This window comes from Sturnus vulgaris, chromosome 2, assembly GCF_052056855.1.
Source record: "Sturnus vulgaris isolate bStuVul1 chromosome 2, bStuVul1.hap1, whole genome shotgun sequence".
Taxonomy (NCBI): domain Eukaryota; kingdom Metazoa; phylum Chordata; class Aves; order Passeriformes; family Sturnidae; genus Sturnus; species Sturnus vulgaris.
Window position 1 is genome coordinate 111925042 of NC_142244.1, and position 21988 is coordinate 111947029.

Sequence of the window (21988 nt, forward strand, 5' to 3'; positions counted from 1 at the left end):
AAGTGCTTTATGAATTTAGGGAAGCAAGCAACCTTTAACAAGTCAGGTATGATATGTTAAACGTGGAAAGCAGACCAAAGTGGTCTTTGTGTATTTCAAGAGCATCTACTAAAGCTTTCTGTCATTATCCATAAGAGATTTGTAGATGACATGGGAAGTTGGAATAGTTTCCTAAGATGTCCCTTGTATTTCTTTCAAGTATGTTCATAAGGTTTTTTCACAAGTCTGCAGAACATACTTGGCTTCAGACTCAGCAAATACTCTTTGATACTGTCTTATATTTCCATTGTAATCTCTGTAAGGTCAGTTACACTTTTCCACTCCAAATAAAATTCTTTACTTCGGTTAGCCCATCTTTATATTTGCACTTCTTTTTTCGTGTAACATCACATTTTTCTATGCTCCTTTGTTTGACACTTTAAAGCATCATAATAAAAATCTTTACTGATACTTTGCTAGCCATGTATTTTACATTTTAGGATGACCTGTGAAGGCAACCTTTGTACACGTTGCCTTAAAAGTAGCAATATCAATGAAAAGTACCGTTTTTAAATTTTGCTTTTCTAAAGGCATTTTTAAAGATTCTTCCTTCAGTATATATCATGCTTGGGGCTTCAGATCAATTGTGTCAGAAAGTCATAAAGAAACATTTTGTTCTTTACAGAACCTACTGTATTTAGAAACAAAACAAATCAAATTAAATTGTAGCCCTCAAAATTCCTGACACAGCCAACACTTTCTAGAAAAGAAGTGTTGTATCTTGAAATACCCTTTGAATTACAGTAAACTTCAAATGAATGGTGTTCTTGTATTTCACTGTGTAAGCTGCCTGCCTCAAGGAATGCTTTCTTATGTTCTCTGCATTTTCACTTTTTAGGTTGCATATTCATATACCTACGAGCTTCGACCTTATTTGGATCTGCTTCTGCAAATCCTGTTAATTGAGGACTCCTGGCAAACTCACAGGTCAGTATATACCTGTCCTTTTATAATTCAGTGTTGTTCTGTACAGATCGTTTTTCCAGTGGTTATGTTGCTAATCCTTTCCAGAAGTTTGTTTTCAATAGGTATTAAATCAAAATTCACAAATAAAGCAATTTTTTGTGTTTTTTATCTGAAATTCTGAGATAAGTATGATTTTTCATCTTCCTTACTATTGAGAAGTTTGCTATAAAGCCAGGATTTCTCACATACAAGAGAATGTGCTGTTTAGGTTAAACTCAGTTGGTCTTCCCTGTGAAGTGCTCAGATTGATTCATAGAAACATCCCCTTGAGGTAGGTCAGAGACAGCCTGGGCTTGCTCAGGAGCACATCATATACAGGAGTGGTACCAAGACAGGCATAAAGTGTGAATGTGGGAGAAAAGAATATTTCACATGTAGGTATTCTCTGTGTGATCACCTTTCAAGAGAATTGTAACTTCAGCATATTTCATATTAATCCAGTTTTAAACCTAATTTTTATATGTCCACAGAATAAAGCTTTGAAAGTTATTAAAAATTGTAATTACTGCAAATACTATTTGTGAGAACAGTCAATTTTTCAGAAGCTTTATATAAAAGTAGTAGGTGAATATCATCAATGTGCTACCACACATTGATTGTGTCAGTGTTGCCAAATGTCAGTGTTTCATAATAAGCAGTTATAGGTAGTATGGGATTTACTGAATCATTTCCTACTGCATCTCATAGGACATTTCACATACTTTGAGTGAGAGCACACTTTTTGGGTATGGGAGCAGGCTCCTGTCCTTAGCTGTGGAAGCATACTGCTCATTTAGGATGTTACCAATTGCCTGGGCTTATTTTAAGAGGGACTCAAAGGACATGGTGGTCTGGCTTAATTAACCACACTCCAAGATGATGACTAAGTTATAGGGATTTCGCAATTTTCTTTATGGGATTTCCAATGTATATAATAATATATAATGCAGTTAGTTTATATTATGTTCCTGATAAACAAATAATTCCATCAGGTAAGTCCACAGAATGCTGGAGGATGGGCATACTCTAATACATATGAAGCATTTTTAGGGCTGAACTGTAGGTGAGAAATCATGGAAGTGGTTGTTGAGGATAATGATGTATTTGGAATAGCAGGCTATGAAGGAGGTGCAATGTTGTGATGTGGCTTTCCTGGAGAAGTATATCACTCCATGTTCCATTGCAGTGTCAGGAGCAGCACTGCTCTATGGAATTGTGTTAGGCTTCTACAGAAGGTGTTAAATGGCCAGCTCCAGTCATCCACTACTTCTTGCTGCCACTTCTGGTCATAGCTTGGAGTACTTGTCTCTGCCCTGTTCTTAGTTTTGCTGTGATTATCAGAGAGTTTTAATGATCTTTGTCTTTCAAGAAAAAAAACTAAAAAAAACAACCAAAACCCAACACACCACCATGAAAGAGTGAAATTGTCCATTGTAAATGGTGTCTTGTAACTCCTGGAAAACGAGTCTGATCTGACCTTGGGCAGTGTGCATCCCTTGGGGCAATTTGTCCTCTGGTACTGCAAGATCACTGCTGCTGGCCCTTGGCATCAGATCCACTCTCTTAAATTTCTCTTGATTTGACAGGTTCAAGTACCATGTTTGGAATGGTACAAGTGCCATTAAATTAAATTAACTAAAGTAAAGCTCATCATTGCTTTACAGATGGAGCCTGGGCTATGAGGAAAGAGAGCAGTTGCTTTCCCTGCAATGAGTGTAGCTCTTTGAGACACCAGTGTGGGTTCTGTGGCCCCTCTGACTTTTTTTTGAAGCCAAAAGTATGTCAGTCCTCAGTTTTTGCAGTTTCAGGGTAGCAGTTAATTCCTCTGCCCTGTTCAAGAGCAGAAGGTGCAGAAACTGGGCTTAGTTCCAGGGAATGCTCTTATCCCATGCACAAATATGTACCATTCACTTACCTTCAGAGGAGCTGCATGTAAAGGGTGTCTTTGAGAAGCATAACTGAGTGTAAGTAATCACTTGGTTGAGGATTTAACTGTTCCAGTTCTGTAAGGACCTACAGAGTTTACAGGGCTGATTTGTAAATGCAGTAGATACTTTAGTAATAAAATTAAACTATTAAAGTTGATTACTGTGACTAGAATTAATCATACTTACATTTTTTATGTATCTTGTTCAGTTATATTTTTAGCATGTTTAATAATTTTTAAACTAAGTTATATATATGACGTCAGGTTAATTTTCTGATTTTTAAAAAAACCCTTGAGTAACACCAGAACCATCCCTTTTGTAATTACATTGTATATAGGGCCTTAATTGAAATGCTGAAACTCTTTAACACTCTAGAACACTTTAAAAGTTTTGTCATTGTTTTGGTTTGTTTTTTTTCTAGGATTCACAATGCACTTAAGGGAATCCCAGATGACAGGGATGGACTCTTTGACACCATTCAGCGCTCGAAGAATCATTATCAGAAAAGAGCTTACCAGTGTATAAAGTGCATGGTAGCTCTCTTCGGCAACTGCCCTGTAGCTTACCAGATCCTTCAGGTGATACTTTTATTCTGTTGCCTGCTTCTTTTTTCCCACTTCTGTGTATTAAAAAAAAAACAAACCCACCATTATTCAGTTTTTAACACCTCGATTAAATTACGACTTCCAGGGACAGCTCATTCGAACCTTCTGTATGAGAAGGTCATTATAAGGAATTGAAAGCAATTTGGTTCAATTCACACTCATATGCAGCTGCAAATCTGCAGACTTAATTTCAAACGTGAAGTTTTCTTTGGGGGGAAAAAAGGATATTTGTGACTCGTTTAAACAGCAGCAGCTAGGTTGCTGATCTCTGACAGCTGATGTATAGGAAAGGAGAAATACTTCTGTTTTCAGCAACAGCAGAAATAATTCTGAATTATTTATTTTCCATCTGCAGAGCAATGGAGATTTGAAGAGGAAATGGACCTGGGCAGTGGAATGGCTTGGAGACGAGCTGGAGCGTAGACCATACACTGGCAATCCCCAATACACCTACAATAATTGGTCTCCACCAATACAGAGCAATGAAACATCAAATGGCTACTTCCTAGAGAGGTCACACAGTGCTAGAATGACTCTTGCAAAGGCTTGTGAACTCTGCCCAGAGGAGGTAAAGAATTAATTTGACTTTCAATTAAGAAATTCAGTAAAGTGCTGCTGTAAATAATTAACCTTAGCAACAGTCTCCACTCATTTAAGAGGTAGTACATTTCATATGTACTTTATAAGTATGGATTTGTATTTTTATTTTTCAGATTTTATTACTGTTCCTGTAGACACCTGTCACTTAGAGAATTAGCAGTATAAAACTGAAATTGACCATTTGAAGTAGATTATGAATGGGTCTGTACTTCCCATATTACTTTGATAGAGGGAATTTTTATTTAGTACAATACAAACTATGGGTGACAGAGTAGGGTGGAATTTTTCTCTAAATGTCTAAAACATGACTTTAGCATGTCTGAAACAATCACTTGCACATAGGATTGATTTGGGCTAGAATAACTGTGCTGTGTTTAAAAAAAAAAAAAAATTTAAATGGGCTGTTTTCAAACTTTAGGAACCAGATGATCCTGATGCCCCAGATGAACATGAATCTTCTCCACCTGAAGATGCCCCACTGTACCCCCATTCACCTGGTTCCCAGTATCAACAGGTAAAAGCTCTGAGTTTAACTATTTATTCAGAGTTTCAGGTTTGCTTTTTTTTAGCATTTATGGTAACTTAAGTTATAGGCATGTAGCCAGAAGCATATTACTGTCAAATACCATATTTGGAGGAATAAAGGTATACCTCCATTTCACCAGGAGTAGTTTCACCATCAGAGCTTCAGGTGAGATTTTTATCAGATCAGGTATTAATCATCCACAGAAAGTGCAGAGAGATTGACACCATCACAGCCTAGTGCATACTGAATTTGATTTTGTTGTATTTATTTACATTGATAATATTTTGTGAGTTACTTTCTTGTTTTCAAATATAAAATCAAATCTCAAGGCCTGAATTTGGATAACTGGAAGGCTCTTAGAAAAAAGGCAAATGGCTTTGTTGCCATGTAACTCATGCTATGAACACTGATTCTCAATCTTAAGTACATATAAAATCTAAATTTGTTTTTATGTTAAATAGCTGCTTTGTTAATACTTTCCAGTGGAAAGCCAGATCTGGAAGAAATCATAACCAGGATCTTCTTATTGAATTGACTAAATTATTAGATCCCTCACTTAGTTGCCATTTTTTTGTTCCAATTCATTCTGTATATTCCAAATCTGCTAATTTAATTTCCTTTCCTGCCCAAATCCATTTTCCCCTCCATCTTGCTTTCCTTGCTTGATGTTCTCAGCAGAGCAGTTGGTAAGTCATGCAGATTTTCCCACTCCTTCCTGAGCTCCCAAGTTCAGACACATTCCGTAACCTCACCATTGCCCCTGTCATGTGTTCACTTTCTTGCAAGAGATAGCATTTCTCACTAACACACGCACAATCCTCATGTTCTTGGTTTCTCCACAAACTCTGCAAAACAGTTGATGAATAAGATGGTTTTGTTTGCCAGATCTGTGTGTGACTTTTTGAATTGGGGCAGAGCATTTGCAGAAAGCTGCTGGTCTAGATTTCATTCACTTCTGTAACATTGAGATTTCCCCCTTAAAAATTAAAGTATGCAGCATAACCACAGGTTTGCTTTTTCCATTGTTTTAGAGAAAAACGTCAAGCTGGTTGAATCTGTTAATAAAATACGTGCACGGTTTAATGTGGCAGCACATAGGCAACCTCTCTTGGTCTCCTTTTTTCCCTTCTTGCTGCTTTTGCTTTGCATGTAACTGTTTGTGATTCAAATGCTGAGATTACTGTTTCAACTGATCCTTTTATGTTTACAAGTTGAAAGTTTGTTTCCCTTGTGTATAAATTGGCAAGGTAAGTGAAAGGTGTGATTCAGAAGAATGAAGCAGCTGGGTTGTGTTGTGTGTTCTTACTGATGTAGGTACACGAGAAGCTGGTGTGCTTGAGGAGACCTTCCAGTGGTCTGAGTGGAAAGGGGGAAAGCAGGGAGTCAGGAGACAGCCCACAGGTTTAAATCCCTTTGAAATGTGTGTGCTTTGTTGCAGAATAACCACGTGCATGGACAGCCATATACGGGCCCGGCAGCACATCATATGAACAACCCTCAGCGAACTGGCCAACGAGCACAAGAAAACTACGAAGGCAGTGAAGAAGTTTCCCCGCCTCAGACAAAAGATTAGTGAAATGCACATAATCAATTAACTTGCTCCATCAAGACTGTGCACCCAGGCCTTACAGTCCAACTTTTCTCTGTGTCTGGCTAATATTTAAAACTAGAAAAACTATTCCTAATCAACATGGAGTGGAGAGTCTATTCACTGTCTTATCTGCAGAAAATTGCTGTCAATATATAACCCGCCTGCAGTGGAAAGTGTATAGTGTTTTGTAATAAATGGCCTGATGCTAATGTGTAAATGGCAAAGGTGTATATAGTATATTAATGTTTGACTGTTAATTCTTGAGCAAGAAACATTTTTTTTTGTCTTGATGAGACTCACAGATCTACAAAAACAAAAAAATAATTTCTTGATATATCTGCTGCGCTCTGCAACCAGTGTTGCCTGCCTCATGGCAGTTGGATCAACTCCTTTACAAAAAAAGCCTATCCATGTCAACCACAAAAATAGTTTCATGTTAATTCTTTGCCACTGGAGTCGATTTTACTATGAGCAACGTAATGGCTGGTAACCTTTTAATTATTTGGTTGATGTGGAAAATTGGTGATGTAACATTGTTTCTAGATCTTTTTTCATTGCCTTTTTCATTCTGGTATTAGGTTAATCACTTTGAAGCTATAGTTATGCTGTAACATTTAGCATGGCTTCACACCAAGTTAGTGTAGCCAATGAGGGAAAAAAAAAAAAAACAAACGTGACAGCAGTTGTCCCAATGTGACAACTGTATTGCTCAGAACCTTTTCTTCTTACACCTAGACTATAAAATGGGGAGGGAAAATGTGACAAACAAGTGGTTTTCAGTTTCACATATGTTCCTCACATCTGATGTTTGACAGTTCTCTCTCTGGGTGGGATAAAGAACACTTAGTTTTCAGTAATAGGAATTTAAAAGATTTAAAACAAATATGCAAAAATTTGCTATGCCAGGATGCCTGGAGCATAATAGACTGTATTTGGTGTGCTTGTTTTGTTTCTTTGGTAGAGCTTATTAGATAAACTTCTAACACTTTCCTTCTACTGCATCCCAGTGAAGTGGAAGTCAACAAAATCACAGAGTACTTGTGAGTGCCACTGCACCAAGTTAACTTGCTGGTTTTCTGCTCGTTCACAGTTCTACTTGAAAGCGAGAATTGTCTTAGCTCTTTATCCATTATACAGAAAATCTTAACATTAGAAGCAGGGTTTAAATATAAAAGAAACTACTGGTTAGTCAAATACAATTCTGAGGTATCTCTATTCCAGAATAAACATTTGTTTAAAGACTTAAAGAAACGCATCAGTAAATACTGTATTTAAATGAAAATTGGTAACTTGAATGTGTGTAATTTTTTTGGAACCTGTCTAAAAACCAAATACCCCTGCAAAACAGATACAGCCCACCCTATACTATTTAAATATTTTGCTGTTTTATTTTATAGAAATTATTTTGCTGAATTCACAAATAGAATTTGATTTAAGAAGAATGTTTTGTCCTGTGGTGTGTGTTGTTTTTTGGGGTTTTGTTTTTTAATGGACTGCACAGAAAGGTGAATTCTGTGCAGTGGCACTATGCTGAATTCTGGAACAACAGTCACATTGAGATTCTGTGCACAAAAACAAAATTTGGCCCTCAAGAATAAAATAATCAGGACAATTACACTGTAAAAGTTTCTTAATGTGATTTATCTTGTACTTTTTGTATGTTTTTATATATACATATATATATTTAAGAGCACAAGCTTGATGGTGTTTTTTACAAATGAGTTGATAGAAACAAAGCTGCTTATCAAATTAAAGGTCTGTAGTTTTGAAATGAACAATGGAACATTCAGTCCAAGTGCATTCTTAGGCATTTAGTGTAACAAGGGAGGGACACAGAAGATTTTTGAATATGCTGTGTAGCAATGATCACTTTTATGCTTCCATGTTTTTCCTAGTGCTCAAGTTATTTCAGATTTTTTTCATAGTTTTTTAGTAATACCATTTTACCTGGATTTAGTAAATTTGGATAAGGTGTTCCCATTTATGTTTGGGGATGCTTGTTGGAGGTTTTAACTAAAAAAATTCTACCCTGAGTTCTCAAGTTGAAATATTTATTTGGACCAGTAATTGTTAAACAAGTTGTCTCAGAGGCGATTATTACGTATTTTGTACTATATAGGTAAAATATATAATGTGCTAGTTCAGCCTTGCCAAATGTGTTTGCTTTTAATAGTGCAATGATTGTAGAGACATGTCAAACCTGTGACACTTTAAGGCTGTGGCTTTCTCCAGCCATACCCAGCCCTGCCCCAGAATTGGGAATGGCTGCATTAGCAGTTGTTTTCCAGGCAGCAAAATGAGGATATTGTGCATCTTTATGACATGAAGAAGGATAAACTCGTATTGTTTGCTGCAGCTGTTGCTTTTTAAACAGGCAGCTCCAATGTAAGGTGCAATGTTTTCTTCACTCTGGGCAAAACCCTTTTGAATTGTACTTCTTAACAAATACTGTACAAGCAAAAAGTTTGATATGCACGTTTCTGTCGCAGCATTTTGGCAGGTGACTTTCAGGCGATGCACCTGGTGATACCTCGTTGGTGATGGCACACTCTAAAGCAGTAGCCCTCAAAGTGCCTAAAGATTTAATTCCCCCATCACTGATTTCAGTCCTGTTTTCTGTTTAGAACAGTTTCTAGGGAATCTCTGGTCTTCCATAAAATGAGCCAATAAATAGTAAAGCAATTCCTCGTGTTCCTGGCAGTATGACGTGGAATACATAGAAACTGAAAATCCATAGGTGATGTTGAGTCGGGGTTAGTGTGTAGTTTGACCTTGGGGAAAATCCATAACCTTACAGAGCAGAATTTCTCCATCTTGTATATTTGGATTGTGGTTCTCTAGTGACTAAATTAAGCTTTTAACACTTGCTACTGTCAGTGTTAAAAATAGTACAGCCATATATAAAAAGAATTCAGTCACTGTTTGTGTATCAGTAAATGTACTACGTTTTGGTCACAGAGTTGGTCACCTGCACCTGTGTTACCCCTTTGACAAGAAGGAGATGGCTCAGGGTTCAGTCAAAACTTGTTTGTCCTGCACGACCCTAACTTGGAATGGACAAGCAGAACAGGACTCTGCTTGACTTGGAATTTTCCACATTATTTTCCCAGCTGACTACCAGCTCTGAAAATTTGAGTTCTGTTTTTCAAGCTTGTGTATCTTGCTGAAATTGAGCCAGAAAGAAATTAAATTCCCCCATTGACATTTCTTTTTTTTTTTTTCTGAGTGAAACTTTAGACAACATGAGAGATTTGTGTTATATTTGCTATTATGCCTTCTCAGCCACTCTGTTGTGCCTAGCCTGTGTGTTTTAGCATATGTATAATGAAAAAGCACTTATGGTTCCAAAACTTCCTGTTTTCCTGAGATCCAGGAGAGAATGAGATTAGCCATTCTGCCAAAGTTAAAGTGGGCAAAAATTGGCTGCTGTAGCAATTTACTTCATTTTTGGTTTCAATAAATTTTGTCTACCTCTTAAGTCTTTTGCCAGAAATGAATAGGCTGACGAACTGTGTCAGGGCGAAGTGGCTCCATGTTTTTGTTGTGTTCCAGTTACTGGGCATTGCAGGGAAACTTTCAGTGCAATGGATTTAACTAAAAATGAAAGCTAAAGACTGACTGTATAAATTAGAGGAAGAAGTGGCATGTTGGGAAATTTACAGAGTAACCAATTAAGCATTTAAGTATCTTAGTTAAACCTTGTTAGCCCACACTATTGAAAGCTAATTCTCTCCCCCGTGATGAAAGACACACCTTTATTTTTGGGAAGGTGAGATGCAGATGCCAACCTCACATTTCTTAGGACAGGTGTGGGAGTTTCCCATTTGTGGCTCTGCTCCAGCACAGCATAATCAGGACAACAGTGGTTTTGGCTCTCTGTCATGTTCATGATAGCCCTTTCCCACAGCCACGAGGTCTTGGGAATAAAGTCTGCACCTGCCTTGGCTAGAGCCAGACAGAAGAGGCGTTCTGGGAACAGTAGGAAGTGTCCTGTACAAATTGTGTGCTGCACTGAGGTGCTGCAGTGGCAGAAGGCAAAGTGAGAGGATCCTGGCTGCTTCCTCCTGCAGGATTCCTGCTCTCCTTGCAGGTGCTCTGGTGAGGAAGATGACACCAAACTGCTCTTTAGAGCTTGGTGCATTTTCTCCTGGCTTGCAGCTGGGATCAGAGTGATCTGTGTGTGTCCTCTGTGCCATTCCAGGGTGTCCCTGTCCCTGCCTTCCATGGGTTGCCATGTCAGCACAGTCATTTGGCTGAGACTTGCCCTCCCTTCCAGACTGGAGGAAAGGCTTTAACCCAGCCTGAGCACTGTTGCTTTTCATACTGGAACTTCTAAGGTTCTTACCATAAATTTCCTGTTATTTCTAAGGTATAAAGGTCTCCCCGGGCTGGTTTTAAGTGTCCAGTAGCCATTCCCATGTCATTTTTTCACAAGACCAAGTGCACAGCCCCATACATGCAGTGTCTGTTAGGGAAGGCTGTGTCTGGAAGTGTGTTGATAAGAGAGTTCCAGCCATTAAATTCAGACATCCCCATCCTGCACTCTGATTTTCTAATGCAAGTTGTGGTGGATCCACGGATTTCAGCAGCATTTGTGCAAGTTCAGTTATTTCAGCACTTTAAGAGTGGATGTTGCTGATAGGTTGGGGTCAAGCCAGCTCAGTCAGCGGGTGGCACAGAAGGCAGAGCTCTTGTTTGCAGACAAATCAGAACAAGCACTGGGGGAACCAGTTTCTGAAGGAGAAAAACACTCCTGAATAAGGGCTAACTTTTCATTAGATTTTTAAATACCCAACTCTCTATTTTTTAGCTTTAGAACTCCTTGAACTCACTTTTTGATAATAAAACTGACCTACAGGCTGTTTCCTTGGAAGAATTTAATATAGCCTTAAATCATATCAGCACAATTCTGAAATGACAGGGTCATCGTTCAGTGGTCAAAATGATGTGCAAAAAAAAGTCTTCTAGATTTTAACCATTAGATAACCTTGAGTAATGAAAACAAAAGGAAAAAAAGTTCTGTGATGACTTCATCCACAATCTGACCATAGCAAAATATCCAGTGCAGGAAAATAAAATCATTCTCTTCTCTGTTTCTGTAGTATTCAAAGTGTCTGATAATGTTAATTTTTGTTCTTAATTTGCAACTGCTATTCCAGTAAGTTGGTGTCTTTTGCCCAAAGTGATGTGAGCTGCACAGTCTGCATTTGCAGTGATGTCCCCTTTAGTCCACACCAGAGCAAAATCTTCAAATGTTTGGTTTTCCCCTATAAACCATTCCCTGATCCACATTTCTGTTGTGGTGATGTGCTGTTGTTGTTTTCATACAATGCCCAGAGCTGGATGAATGCTTTCCAAGTGTGGTTTCACCTGAGCCATTAAGTGAGCAGTTCTGTTCCTTTGCTGTAGTGATACCTCTGTAGGTGCAGCTTTTAAAGGTATTGGCCTTTTTTGTAGCTTTATTTATTGAAATGCTGCTCAGTTCTTGTCCCTCACTCTGAAATTCCTGTCCATCATTTCTTGTGATTCTTTCTTACAGAGTTTTTCACTCTGGATTGCAAGGATCATTTTTATATTCAATATTTTTGTATTTTCTTGGAATCAAATCCTTTCACTTGCCATAATGGTTGTTTACCTCCTGTTTTTACCTACACCTGCTGTCCTGCTGTTCGCTGCTGCAACAAAAACCCCCCAAAAAAACCCCACGTTTGCCAGGCAGCCTGGAGCCTTTCACAGTGCAGTAGCAGCAGCCACAGCCTTGACCAGGTGGGCTTTGTCATCTCTTTAATCTTCTCATTTATGTGGGATAGGAAAGCTTTGTGCTACTGATGGCAGCCTAGAATTCTAATAGCTTGTAGCTTATTGGGTTTCTTTGGTTGTTTGTTGTTTGGGGTATTTTTTCCCTTCATTTTCTATATTAAACCATTATTCTACAGGTGAATAAAAACAGTAGGTGTTGCTGGAATCTACTCTGGAAAAGAAGGCTGATAGAAAACTTGGACACTTAATATACTTGATTGTATTTAAAATATCTGGTAGGTGCTTTAAAGGCCTCAGAAGGTCTTCTGGAAGCAAATTCCAAAGCTTAGAAATGTGAAGATTAGTTCTTCAGGACTTACTGATACCCACCAGTTCTATCTGCCTGCCCTGTGCGTGACTAAGGACAGGTGAAATAGCAGAAATGGGAATATTTTGCTGAAGGGAGAGGTCATGCTGTGTGAAATCCCTGGGGAACTGGGAATGTGCTTTGCCTGGCCCCACACAGCGCTGTGGCAGCAGCTCCTGAGCCTTCCCGGTGGGACCTGTCCTCACCACAGGGCTCCCCAGGCACAGCAACTGTTCCGAGCAGGAACTCACGTTAAGTAGCATGTAAAGCATTTTCTATTCTTCTTCTTCTCTAAGATCTGTACCAAGTCTAATCCTCTGAGCAAATAAAGACAGGGAGTGGGCTGAGCGAGGGCCTTCGCAAGCTGCTTCTGTGAATACTTTCTACCTCTTGTCGTTCATTGCCGGCGGCTCCGGCCGAGTGAGAGCTGCCCTGGGCCAGGCCAAGGTGCACAAATACCTGCTGGGGCTGTTTGCTGGGCAGGCACGGGCAGTCCCTGCCTCCCTGGGGATAAATGGAATCGTTTGAGGTACCTGTGTCTGCATCCCAGTGAAGGAACTGGTGTTTTTCAGGTGGCACTGTGAGGACTCACACTTTCTCCTCAGCCTCTCGTGCTGCCTCCCGTGTGAAGTAGCATCAAATCCTCTCACAATTAATGTTCAAATAAAGCAGCAATTGCAGGGAGGGACTTGGTTTTCCAGCCGTGTTGGTGAGGGTTTAGAAAGAGAGAGAGAGATGTGGGAATGTGAAAAGCCAGGATTCTGCAGGTCAACCCAGGTGTTTATCTAGAACAAAAAAATGTTACTGATTGCTACTGTGGTTGTGTGTAAGACTGAAATGCTGAAAGAGAACTGTAACCCTCCCACTCCGAGTCTGAGAGACCTGGCATTGGCTTTCTGAACACTTCTGCAACCTGAACCAAAAACCTGCTGTGGGAATGTACACTTACCATAGAGCTGTGGAAGAAAACTTCAATCGTGTCACTTCTCTCGGTCTTCAGAGCAGTCAACATGGTTTTGATGTAGGTTTTAGATTATGTATATATAAATCTGATTGAAGTACCAACAGCAAACCATAAATAAAATGTGGACTTAATTGAAGAACGGGCTAGTGGAGGCCTCTTGTGTTGAATTTATTAAAATACCATATAACCAAGTTGTTGGTGGAGGAGACTCGCTGTGATGAAGACAGGGAAATAAAGCTGGGGTGTCCTCGAGTTGAGCCAGGTTTGCTGCTGCCTTTGCACCTCCTGTAGCACCCACAGACTGGTTCGATGGTGCTGCCATGGCTGGAGACAAGCTGGGAACACGCCTGGCATCACCTTTGTGCCTGTGAGGGCCAGAGGCTCAGGGAGTGGCAGCTGCTCCAGGGACATGTCCTGTCACATTCCAGGCCAAGAGGAGCCAGTGCAGCTGCTGGGGAGCTGCTGTGACCCCTGTGCCTGCCACGTGCCCCTTGCTTTGCTCTGCCAGAGCCAGGGCCATCTCCCAAAGGAATGTGAGGAGGGTGCAATGGAGAGCTACTGGAAACCTCTGGTTCCCCAAATTTGCTCTTGAAGATATGCAAATGGAAGTGGAAAACAGTGGCAAATTTCTGGGAATCTGTGGTACTAACATTAAATAAAAAGCATCATGAAAGCAGGTGACACAAGAGGTTCCAGGTTGGCATGAGGAAGAACTTCTTTACACTGAAGGCAACAGAGCTCTGGAGCAACTGTGGAGTCTCCCTCTCTGGAGACATTCCAAACCCACCTGGATACATTCCTGTGCCTTGGCAGGGGGATGGACTGGGTGATCTCCAGAGGTCACTCCAACCCTGACAGTTCTGTGATTCTGTAACACCGGAGTTTATCCTTGTCTGTTCAGTCGATGTCGCCCATCTGAGTGGATGTGAGTGAATTCTCTAGACATCGACATGGTGGCAAAACTGAGAATTTAGGGTACACTTTGGATGTATCCTAGCAGATCATTGGGGGTGGGGCGATGCTGTAAACTGGGAAAAGAAAGCTTTTGATGAAGACAGCAAAAATGTGAAACAACTCCCACGAATATTTCTGTCCTCACATTTCTCTCTGAGAATTTGTTAATGCCACAGGAAAAAAAAAGCCATTTTTTAATTTAATTTCTGTGGAGGCTGTAATGATTTATTGATCATCTGACTCCCTGAAACCTTTTAGAATTTGGGCTCCTGAGGTTTTTAGATTAGCTGGAAATACAGCCTGAAGCATTTCCCTTGGATTTGATGGATACTTACATGGTCACTTCAGCATAACAGTCAGGATCATTATCTTGCTGCTGGAGCTTGCTTCCCTCTCTTCTTTTTGCAGAAACTCCCTGCATGGATTTCTGTGGCCTTTTTTTACCTCACACTGTTTCCTTGCATCTCCCTCTGCAGTTCTTCCCTGCCTGCACCAGGCTGTGGGTCCTCCAGAACTGCTCCCCCTTTCTGATCTCTCAGGGCTGGGCAGTCAGGACGGGAGATGGTGCTGTGAAAGCCCAGGGCAGTGACAGTGACCCTGCGGGTGAAGTTCTGCTTCTACGGAGGTGTTGGAAGGGGATAGTGGTGTTAATGACAGTTAATGAGGATTCTGTCACTGGGAAGGAATTTGTGATACCTGTCGGTGTTTAGGTAGCGCTTGGTGCCTCTCAACACATCCTTTAAAAAGTATAAAGAAAATGCTGTGGAAATTTGAAACCTTTCTAAAGGAAGGCTTTAGTGCTTCACTGGTACATACCTTTTTAAAATTTTTTAATTTTTTTCTTTTAGCAAACAAAGCCTTATGCTGGAAATAACCTGAGAAGTCTGAAGGAACACATAACATGTTGCTTTAAAACAGTTTGCTTCATTTCAAGATTTCTGTTAACTGTGCTAATCTTTATGTGATAGTCATTATTATTTTATAATAATATAGTATAATATAATAATAATAATAATTATTATTATTATTATTATTGTTTTACTAACGAGCATGGCTTTGGTTTTTGACTACATCTATGGTAGCTCATGTCTTCTGCACAGTATTAGGATTGGGAATTGAGATGCTTCTCCATGAAGTGAAGTATCCTGGATATAAACCATGTAAGAAAATTGACTGGGTATTCTGTCATGCTAAAACAGGTGGTTTAAGCAGGAGGTTGCTGATTATGATACACAATTAAAGCATTATTACAACACATTACATAATTACTCCCACAGCATGGGGTTTGGGACTAGATGATCTTCAAGGTCCTTTCAACCCCAAACCAGCCTATGATTCCATACAATGAGTTGTGGGGGTAGAAGGGCAAGACAACAGAAGGAACCGTGTGCTTTCTACTGAACTTCATTTGTGTTTATTTTGCTTTATTTATATTTGGAAGTGTTGGAGCTGCTTCAGTCGAGCCAGGACACCCTCACAGCCAGGTTTGTGCTTTCCTGTGGGCAGCAGCTCCTCAGCTCCTGCTGCTCTGCAGTGTCCCTGGCCTGTTTAATCTCTGATTTCTGCAGTGCAGATTGAGAGGGAGCCCCTGCCCTGCTCAGCTGAACCTGCTGCCTGATGCTCAGTCCACACAGAGGACAGGGACTGCCTTAACTTCAGCCCCATTTTGTTTTCTGTTCAGTGCTTTCACAGATCCTCCCAGTCTCAAGCTAATCTTGCTAGGAACTCACCTGTATATTTTTATTGGTATTTTTTTATTCTTATTGCATTGTTAATTGTCTTAATGTCCCTTGTAGTGTAAACTGCTGGAGTTCACATCTATTCTACAGCTTAAATGAGACCTTTGGTTTGGAAAATATATTTCAGGTTTTAATTCAAGGTTGCTTTCTTTAGGTTTCATTTTTTATTTGCCTTACCTTACTCCCTCTTCCCTCATGTTTCTTTTCACAGAGTTCTAGCACTGGAGGTGTTGGGGCTTGAGGAACATTTTGCCATTTGAATCTTCTGGTCATTTGCCAGGATCACAGTGGCTTTTTTAACTTCCATGTTCATGATGGTAACAGGAGACTGTACTGGAACAGTAGTTGCAACTGGAGTTTGGTGAAGTGAGAAAAATCTTTGAAATCTTCATACCACTGTGTGAATTTAGAGGCTTCTGGCATTGCATCCTGTTTGTTTACATTAAATGTGTTTGGAACTGCATTAAATCGTGTAATATGGTACTTATTTATTTGTAATAATTTTTATTAATTACTCCTTACTCATGGACGCGGTGGCACTGTCAGAGCCTGGAGCAGCAGCAGAGGCAGCCAAGGATCAGTAACCACCTCCTCCTTCCCAAGAAAATAGTTAACAAACCCAAACGTGGTTTGAAACCATGGGTTTCTGCAAGTCCTTTAGGTGCATTTAATGGAAATTGTTGTGGAACATTGAATACTTCAGCTGCTCTTCTGATGGTGTTTGGGAGGAGTGTTACACTTTGGGCCCTGTTCAGGAGAGCACAGGCACCCAAGAGTTTCTGACCTCATGGCAAGAACAGATGTGAACTTCAGACTTTGATGGAATTGGAGCAATAGAAACATAAACAAAACTTGCCCTTGCTTTGCTTTTTCTCCCCAGTGGAATCTGATGCCTTTCTTCAAGGTGTGGTTTGAGTTTTTTAACTCACCTTTCCCTCCCCAGACACAAGCTCCAGTAGTGGTGCTGTGAGAGGGTGTAGAAATGACTTTTCCCACTTGGCATTCCACCGGATTCCCATCCATGCAAGTCATGCCCATCCTTGGAAGTCTGGCCCTTGGCACAAACCCATCCAGCACAGCCAGAGCTGCTGCAGATCAACAGGAGCCCTGGCTTTGGGTGTGCTCAGACTTTTCCCTTACAAAAGCTGGCTTTTCACAGGGCAGCTGTTCTTACAAGAACACAGCTTCCTAGTGGACATTAGTGCTACTGCCCAGTTACTGCAGCACCTTGGATTATTCCATCATGACCAGCCTGCAAAGTGGTTATGTTTGAAGCTGTCTGCCCTTCCCGAAACCTGACGAGCACAAGGGGCAGGCTGTGAGATACCTCGAACTTTTAGGCACCTTTCATTTGGCTCCAGACAGACAGTTCCAAAAGGAAGCCCAAACCTTGCAGTGAGAGCAGCTGAAATATGTCCCAAGTTCTGCAACTCTCAAGCTCCCCCTGCCCCACAAAAGATAAAAATGGAAAACTATTATGTTATAGGTTAGAAAACTGAGCATCCTTTCAGCCAGATTCCCAAGTTTAACCACAGGATTACTTGATTGCTTTGTCAGGCTCAGCTTCCACAGAACCAGGCCAACATGAACATCATACCAGGGCACAAGAGCATCCACAGAGATCCACTCCAGCCTGCAGGACCAGCTTACAGACTGCTGGCTAAGAGAATCCCTGCTCTCCAAGCCAAGGGGGGAAAAGAACCCGAATCTCCACTCACAACTTCTTGTTCTGAACATCATCCCAGTTTTATCCCCACTGCAGCAGCAGACACCACCAACTCCACGCGAGCTCTGTTGTACAAATTTATTGTGTGGCCCCCAGGGTGGGAGCTCAGTTCTCCTTCTCCTGCACAGTCTTTGTGCCCCGCAGCCGCCCCGTGCGGCGCGCAGCGATGAGCCCGACCTTGCGTCCCGCGGGAGCGTCCCTGCGGATGGTCGAGGGCTTCCCGATGTGCTGGTGGTTGCCTCCTCCGAAGGGATGCTCCACAGGCTGTGCAGGGGGAAAGAAGACAGCCATGTAACCACAGAAACTGGTGGTCAACAGAAATAAACAGATTGGAGGGGACAAAGAAATAACCACTTCTCACGTGCTGCAGTCACCATCGAATGCTGCTAATTCACCCTGTGGCTGCACATTCATCTGGGAAGCTTCCCTCCCACATATATGCCAGGCTCGTCCCAATACCCCACAAATGTTTTCTGAACTGTCAGAGAGGACAGGGATGACTCCAAACAGACTCACGTTCATGGCCACACCACGGACACGTGGCCAGCAGTTCCTCTTGGCCTTGTACTTGTGGTAGGCACGGCCGGCCTTCAGGATGGGCTTGTCAATACGGCCTCCACCAGCCACGATTCCTGCAGGGAATGGCAGCAGTGGTGACACCCAAACACACAGAACAAAGGAAACCCAACACCAACAGTGACATCAGAGCTAAGCTACAGCCTCCTCTCTGATCCAACACACGAGATTGATAAAGCACTGCCACGATTACTGCTACAATTTCCTAAGCAACATCAGGTTTTTCAAGTGAAGTATGAATTGAAAGAGCTCAGGGGACTGTGAAGAACTTTGAGGTCAAATACCTGTTTCATGATTTACTAAGTCAATTTTACTGGAGTAATGCACTTTGGTGTCCTCCATGCAGAGGCAGGCAAGTGCCACCAGCAGCCATCTCAGCTGTCATCAGGTGCACAACAAACCTGGTGCAGCCTCTGCTCCTCGGCAGTGGTCATTCCCTATCAGACCTCCCAGAACACTCCACCCACCTGACACCACCAACAGGCTCCCTCACCATACCAAAAGCAGGAAATCAAAATGGCATTTTCCATGTAAGTCCTTCCCCAAGGACTGTAGATTTTACAGGCTGAGCAATTCTATTATAGCCCGAGGACAATGAGCATCTACTTTTCTGTCCTCTCACTGGTCAAACTGTTTCCAAATTTAGGTTAGCAACATACAAAAGTAATGCGGGTGTAAAATACAAGCCAGGCACCTGAGCACAGACTGTCCCACCTGCACATGACACTATTTTCAAGATGGTTATTAAAACTGGGGCCTTGCTTGGAAGATTCACTGACAAGAAGCACAGTGACAAGTTCACAGTGATTGCTCCTTACCCACAACAGCCCTGTTTGCAGAAGAAATAACTTTCTTGGAGCCTGAGGGCAGCTTCACTCTGGTTTTCTTGGTTTCGGGGTTGTGGGAGATGACGGTGGCGTAGTTCCCGGAGGCGCGTGCCAGCTTCCCGCGGTCCCCGGGCTTCTCCTCCAGGCAGCACACGATGGTGCCCTCGGGCATGGTGCCCACGGGCAGAACATTCCCGATGTTCAGCTGGGCTGCAAAGAGACACGAGAGCAGCCACAGCTTCACTCAGGGCCCTGGGCTGGGCGTTACACCCTTGTGGAACACGGGAGGGTGGCACCAAGGTCCTGCACTCCAGCATCCCAAACAACAGGAGCTGGGACACTCCCAGCGCAGCCCTGCCCTGCCCTGCCCCACCTTTCTTGCCGCAGTACACGAACTGCCCGGTGTGGATGCCCTCGGCGGCGATGAACAGCTCCGTGCGTTTCTTGAAGCGGTACGGGTCACGGAAGGCGATCTTGGCCAGCGGAGCGCCCCGCCCGGGGTCATGGATGATGTCCTGGGGGAAGGCAGAGCTGCTTTAGGGGGGACACGGCCTCTGCAGGAATCCAAGAGCCTCGAGAACTGGGGGTGGTTACTCTGGGATGATTCTCAGTAAGAATCACAGGGGGATCTGGGTTTCTCCAGTGTGAGCGAGCTGAAGACTCACATTTGATGTAATACAAGCTCCAGTACCTACACCCCATCCTATCAGAGAAAAGTCCTCCCTGAGAGGGTGGTGAGGCCCTGGCACATATTCCCCAGGGAAGCTGAGGGTGCCCCATATCTGGAAGTGTTAATAGCCAGGCTGGACAGGGCTTGGAGCAATCCAGGACAGTGGGAGGTGTCCCTGCCCATGGCAAGGGGATTGGAACTGGATGAGCTTTAAGGTCTCTTCCAACCCAAATCCTTCACTCATCACATAATAATGCCTGGTTAAGTGTGCTGCTTGTAGCTAATCCTGTCTGAACAGTTTTATTCCTGACATTCTGCAGGTATCCTGTCTCTCCATACTAAGAAATCCACTTTCACTTTGCCCAACCACCTCTGGGCAGAAACAGAGCAGGGCAAAGGCAGTGACTTCTCTATGTGTTTCCTTGAGATTGAAGCATTTCTAGCATTCTACAATCAGGTAAAACAAAGTTTTTGAAGCCCCTAAATAAAGAAGCACTGACTTGTTGTTTCTTTTACACTTGGAAGAACATGTCCATTCTGTTCCTGAAGCACACTGGGAACGAAATGCCCAATCATGTATTTATTTACAGACTACAGTGACACATCTCTAAGATGTGTCTGGCTTCTAGGACAGCTCATAAACTGTTGGTGACCATTACTAATGTTTTTTCAACCCTGTTGCCCAAATCCCCTATACCTTACCAAGTTCAAGTCAAACCTTGTTATCTACCTTCTATCATCACCTCAATTAGTTGAAGGTGAAGAAAATTCTCTCTACATGATAAACATGACCGTGCTGTAAAACGCTGAAGGGCTGCTCAGAGCATCCAATCTGTTCGCACTCTCAAGTCCTTGACACCCAAAAAAGTACCTGCAGCACCCCTGAACCACCCAAATACAGATATTGCCTTGCTCCTACTGCTCAACACTAAAATGATTGATATCTCTTGGCATTTCCAAAGATTTTTTTTTCTTTTTTAATATGCAATCAGCTACATGGGGAACTCCCCAGCCATGTTTCCTGAGGTAGAGGGAATTCTTAGGCAACATAACACCACGCGGGTACTGCTACTCTTAGCAAAGCTCCAGCAGAAAATCCTACTGCTGGCTAAGGGGGCTCTTTCTGTTGATATGTTCTCATAAACCTAAAAGAGTTTATATTTTCACGGAATATGATCTATTGAAGACTAAAGAAACATGAATCCAGAGCAGAGGGGATAAGGGCCAGCCAAAGGGCAGCGAGCACGGCTGGTAGCGCAGGAGGACGCGGTGCCGAATGTCCCCCCGAGCAGGGGGCCCGGGGCCGCCCGTACCTTGACGATGCCCTTGATGTACCCGTGCCGCTCGGCGAAGTCCACGGCGCGCAGCTTGGCCGGGCCCTTCCTGTGCTTCACATGGGCGCGGAACACGGAGCCCGCACCTTTCCTCTGCCCGCGGATGACGCGTCCCATGGCGCCCTACGGGGACACGGGGACAGGTCAGCGACACCCGCGACACGCTCAGCGACACCCGGTTCCTGCGCCATCCCCGCCCTGCCCCTTCCCGCGGCCACCCGAGCACGGATGGCGGCGGATCGGGATTGGGACCGCGGCCGCCCCACTCCTACCTCGCTCCGGCCTCCCCGGGAAAGAAGGAAGGGCTGACGTCACGGGCGCGCCGAGGCTCTTCCGGCGCGGTGACGTCACGCAGGAAGGGGCGAAGCTCTCGGTTCCCCCTTCCGCTCCCCGGGGCACCGGGAGAGCCCCGGGCTGGGCGGGCACGGGAAGGGGCACGGCGGGGATCGCGGGAGCTGGTCCGGAGAAAAGGGAGCACGCAGGGATCGGTCCTGGGCTGTGCAAGGGGCTGGAATTAGGGTGCGACCGCGGAATGCACGGCAGTGCATTGACTGCGTGAAGAACAACAAATAAAAGCTACGCTCGCAGAGTTCTCCAGATTCTCACGGCTTGATTTCGCTACATTGAAAGCGGCGGGAAACAAACCCCGGTCTGAAACACGCAGCATGTGTTTCAGAGGATAATATGAACAAAACCTACACATTACATATAGATAAGTAGAAAATCGCTAATTAAAATACTGCATAGCAGTGATTGCTGTCTCCCAGCAGTGTGGTTCCACGAGAAGCCTCGCGGGGAACGGGGCTGATTTCCCCTCGCTCCAGACCCGCAGATCCCGATCCGGGCGGGAACCGGGAC

At 42.9% G+C, this 21988-nt stretch overlaps 2 protein-coding genes across 4 annotated transcripts in view; one reads left to right on the forward strand and one right to left on the reverse strand.

Annotated features, from left to right (window-relative positions):
* Positions 1-8917, forward strand: part of USP9X (ubiquitin specific peptidase 9 X-linked) — a 96617-nt gene extending 87700 nt beyond the window's left edge. For all 3 annotated transcript variants that reach the window (XM_014876762.2, XM_014876764.2, XM_088160386.1), the window contains 5 exons: positions 878-966; positions 3334-3490; positions 3873-4085; positions 4536-4631; positions 6082-8917. In XM_014876762.2, coding sequence (XP_014732248.1) covers positions 878-966; positions 3334-3490; positions 3873-4085; positions 4536-4631; positions 6082-6216 — 690 coding nt within the window. In that variant the 3' untranslated portion in view covers positions 6217-8917. The remainder of the gene's footprint in view (positions 1-877; positions 967-3333; positions 3491-3872; positions 4086-4535; positions 4632-6081) is intronic.
* An 8870-nt stretch (positions 8918-17787) lies between these two features.
* Positions 17788-21494, reverse strand: RPL8 (ribosomal protein L8). Its single transcript, XM_014876766.2, has 6 exons — positions 21403-21494; positions 21110-21253; positions 19500-19641; positions 19118-19336; positions 18240-18355; positions 17788-17987 (listed from the first exon to the last, which is right to left on the reverse strand). Exons 2-6 carry the CDS (start codon positions 21245-21247, stop codon positions 17829-17831), a joined length of 774 nt encoding a protein of 257 aa, XP_014732252.1. The 5' UTR covers positions 21248-21253; positions 21403-21494; the 3' UTR covers positions 17788-17828.
* Positions 21495-21988: the final 494 nt, after the last annotated feature.

What these genes read in the sequence shown, in the direction of transcription:
- RPL8 (XM_014876766.2), bottom strand. Translation starts at nt 21,247, where the DNA reads ATGGGACGCGTCATCCGCGGGCAGAGGAAAGGTGCGGGCTCCGTGTTC. An exon ending in ACATCAAGGGCATCGTCAAG is followed by an intron (nt 19,642 to 21,109) that starts GTACGGGCGGCC and finishes GCCTTCCCCCAG; the next exon opens with GACATCATCCATGACCCCGG. An exon ending in CGTGTACTGCGGCAAGAAAG is followed by an intron (nt 19,337 to 19,499) that starts GTGGGGCAGGGC and finishes GTCTCTTTGCAG; the next exon opens with CCCAGCTGAACATCGGGAAT.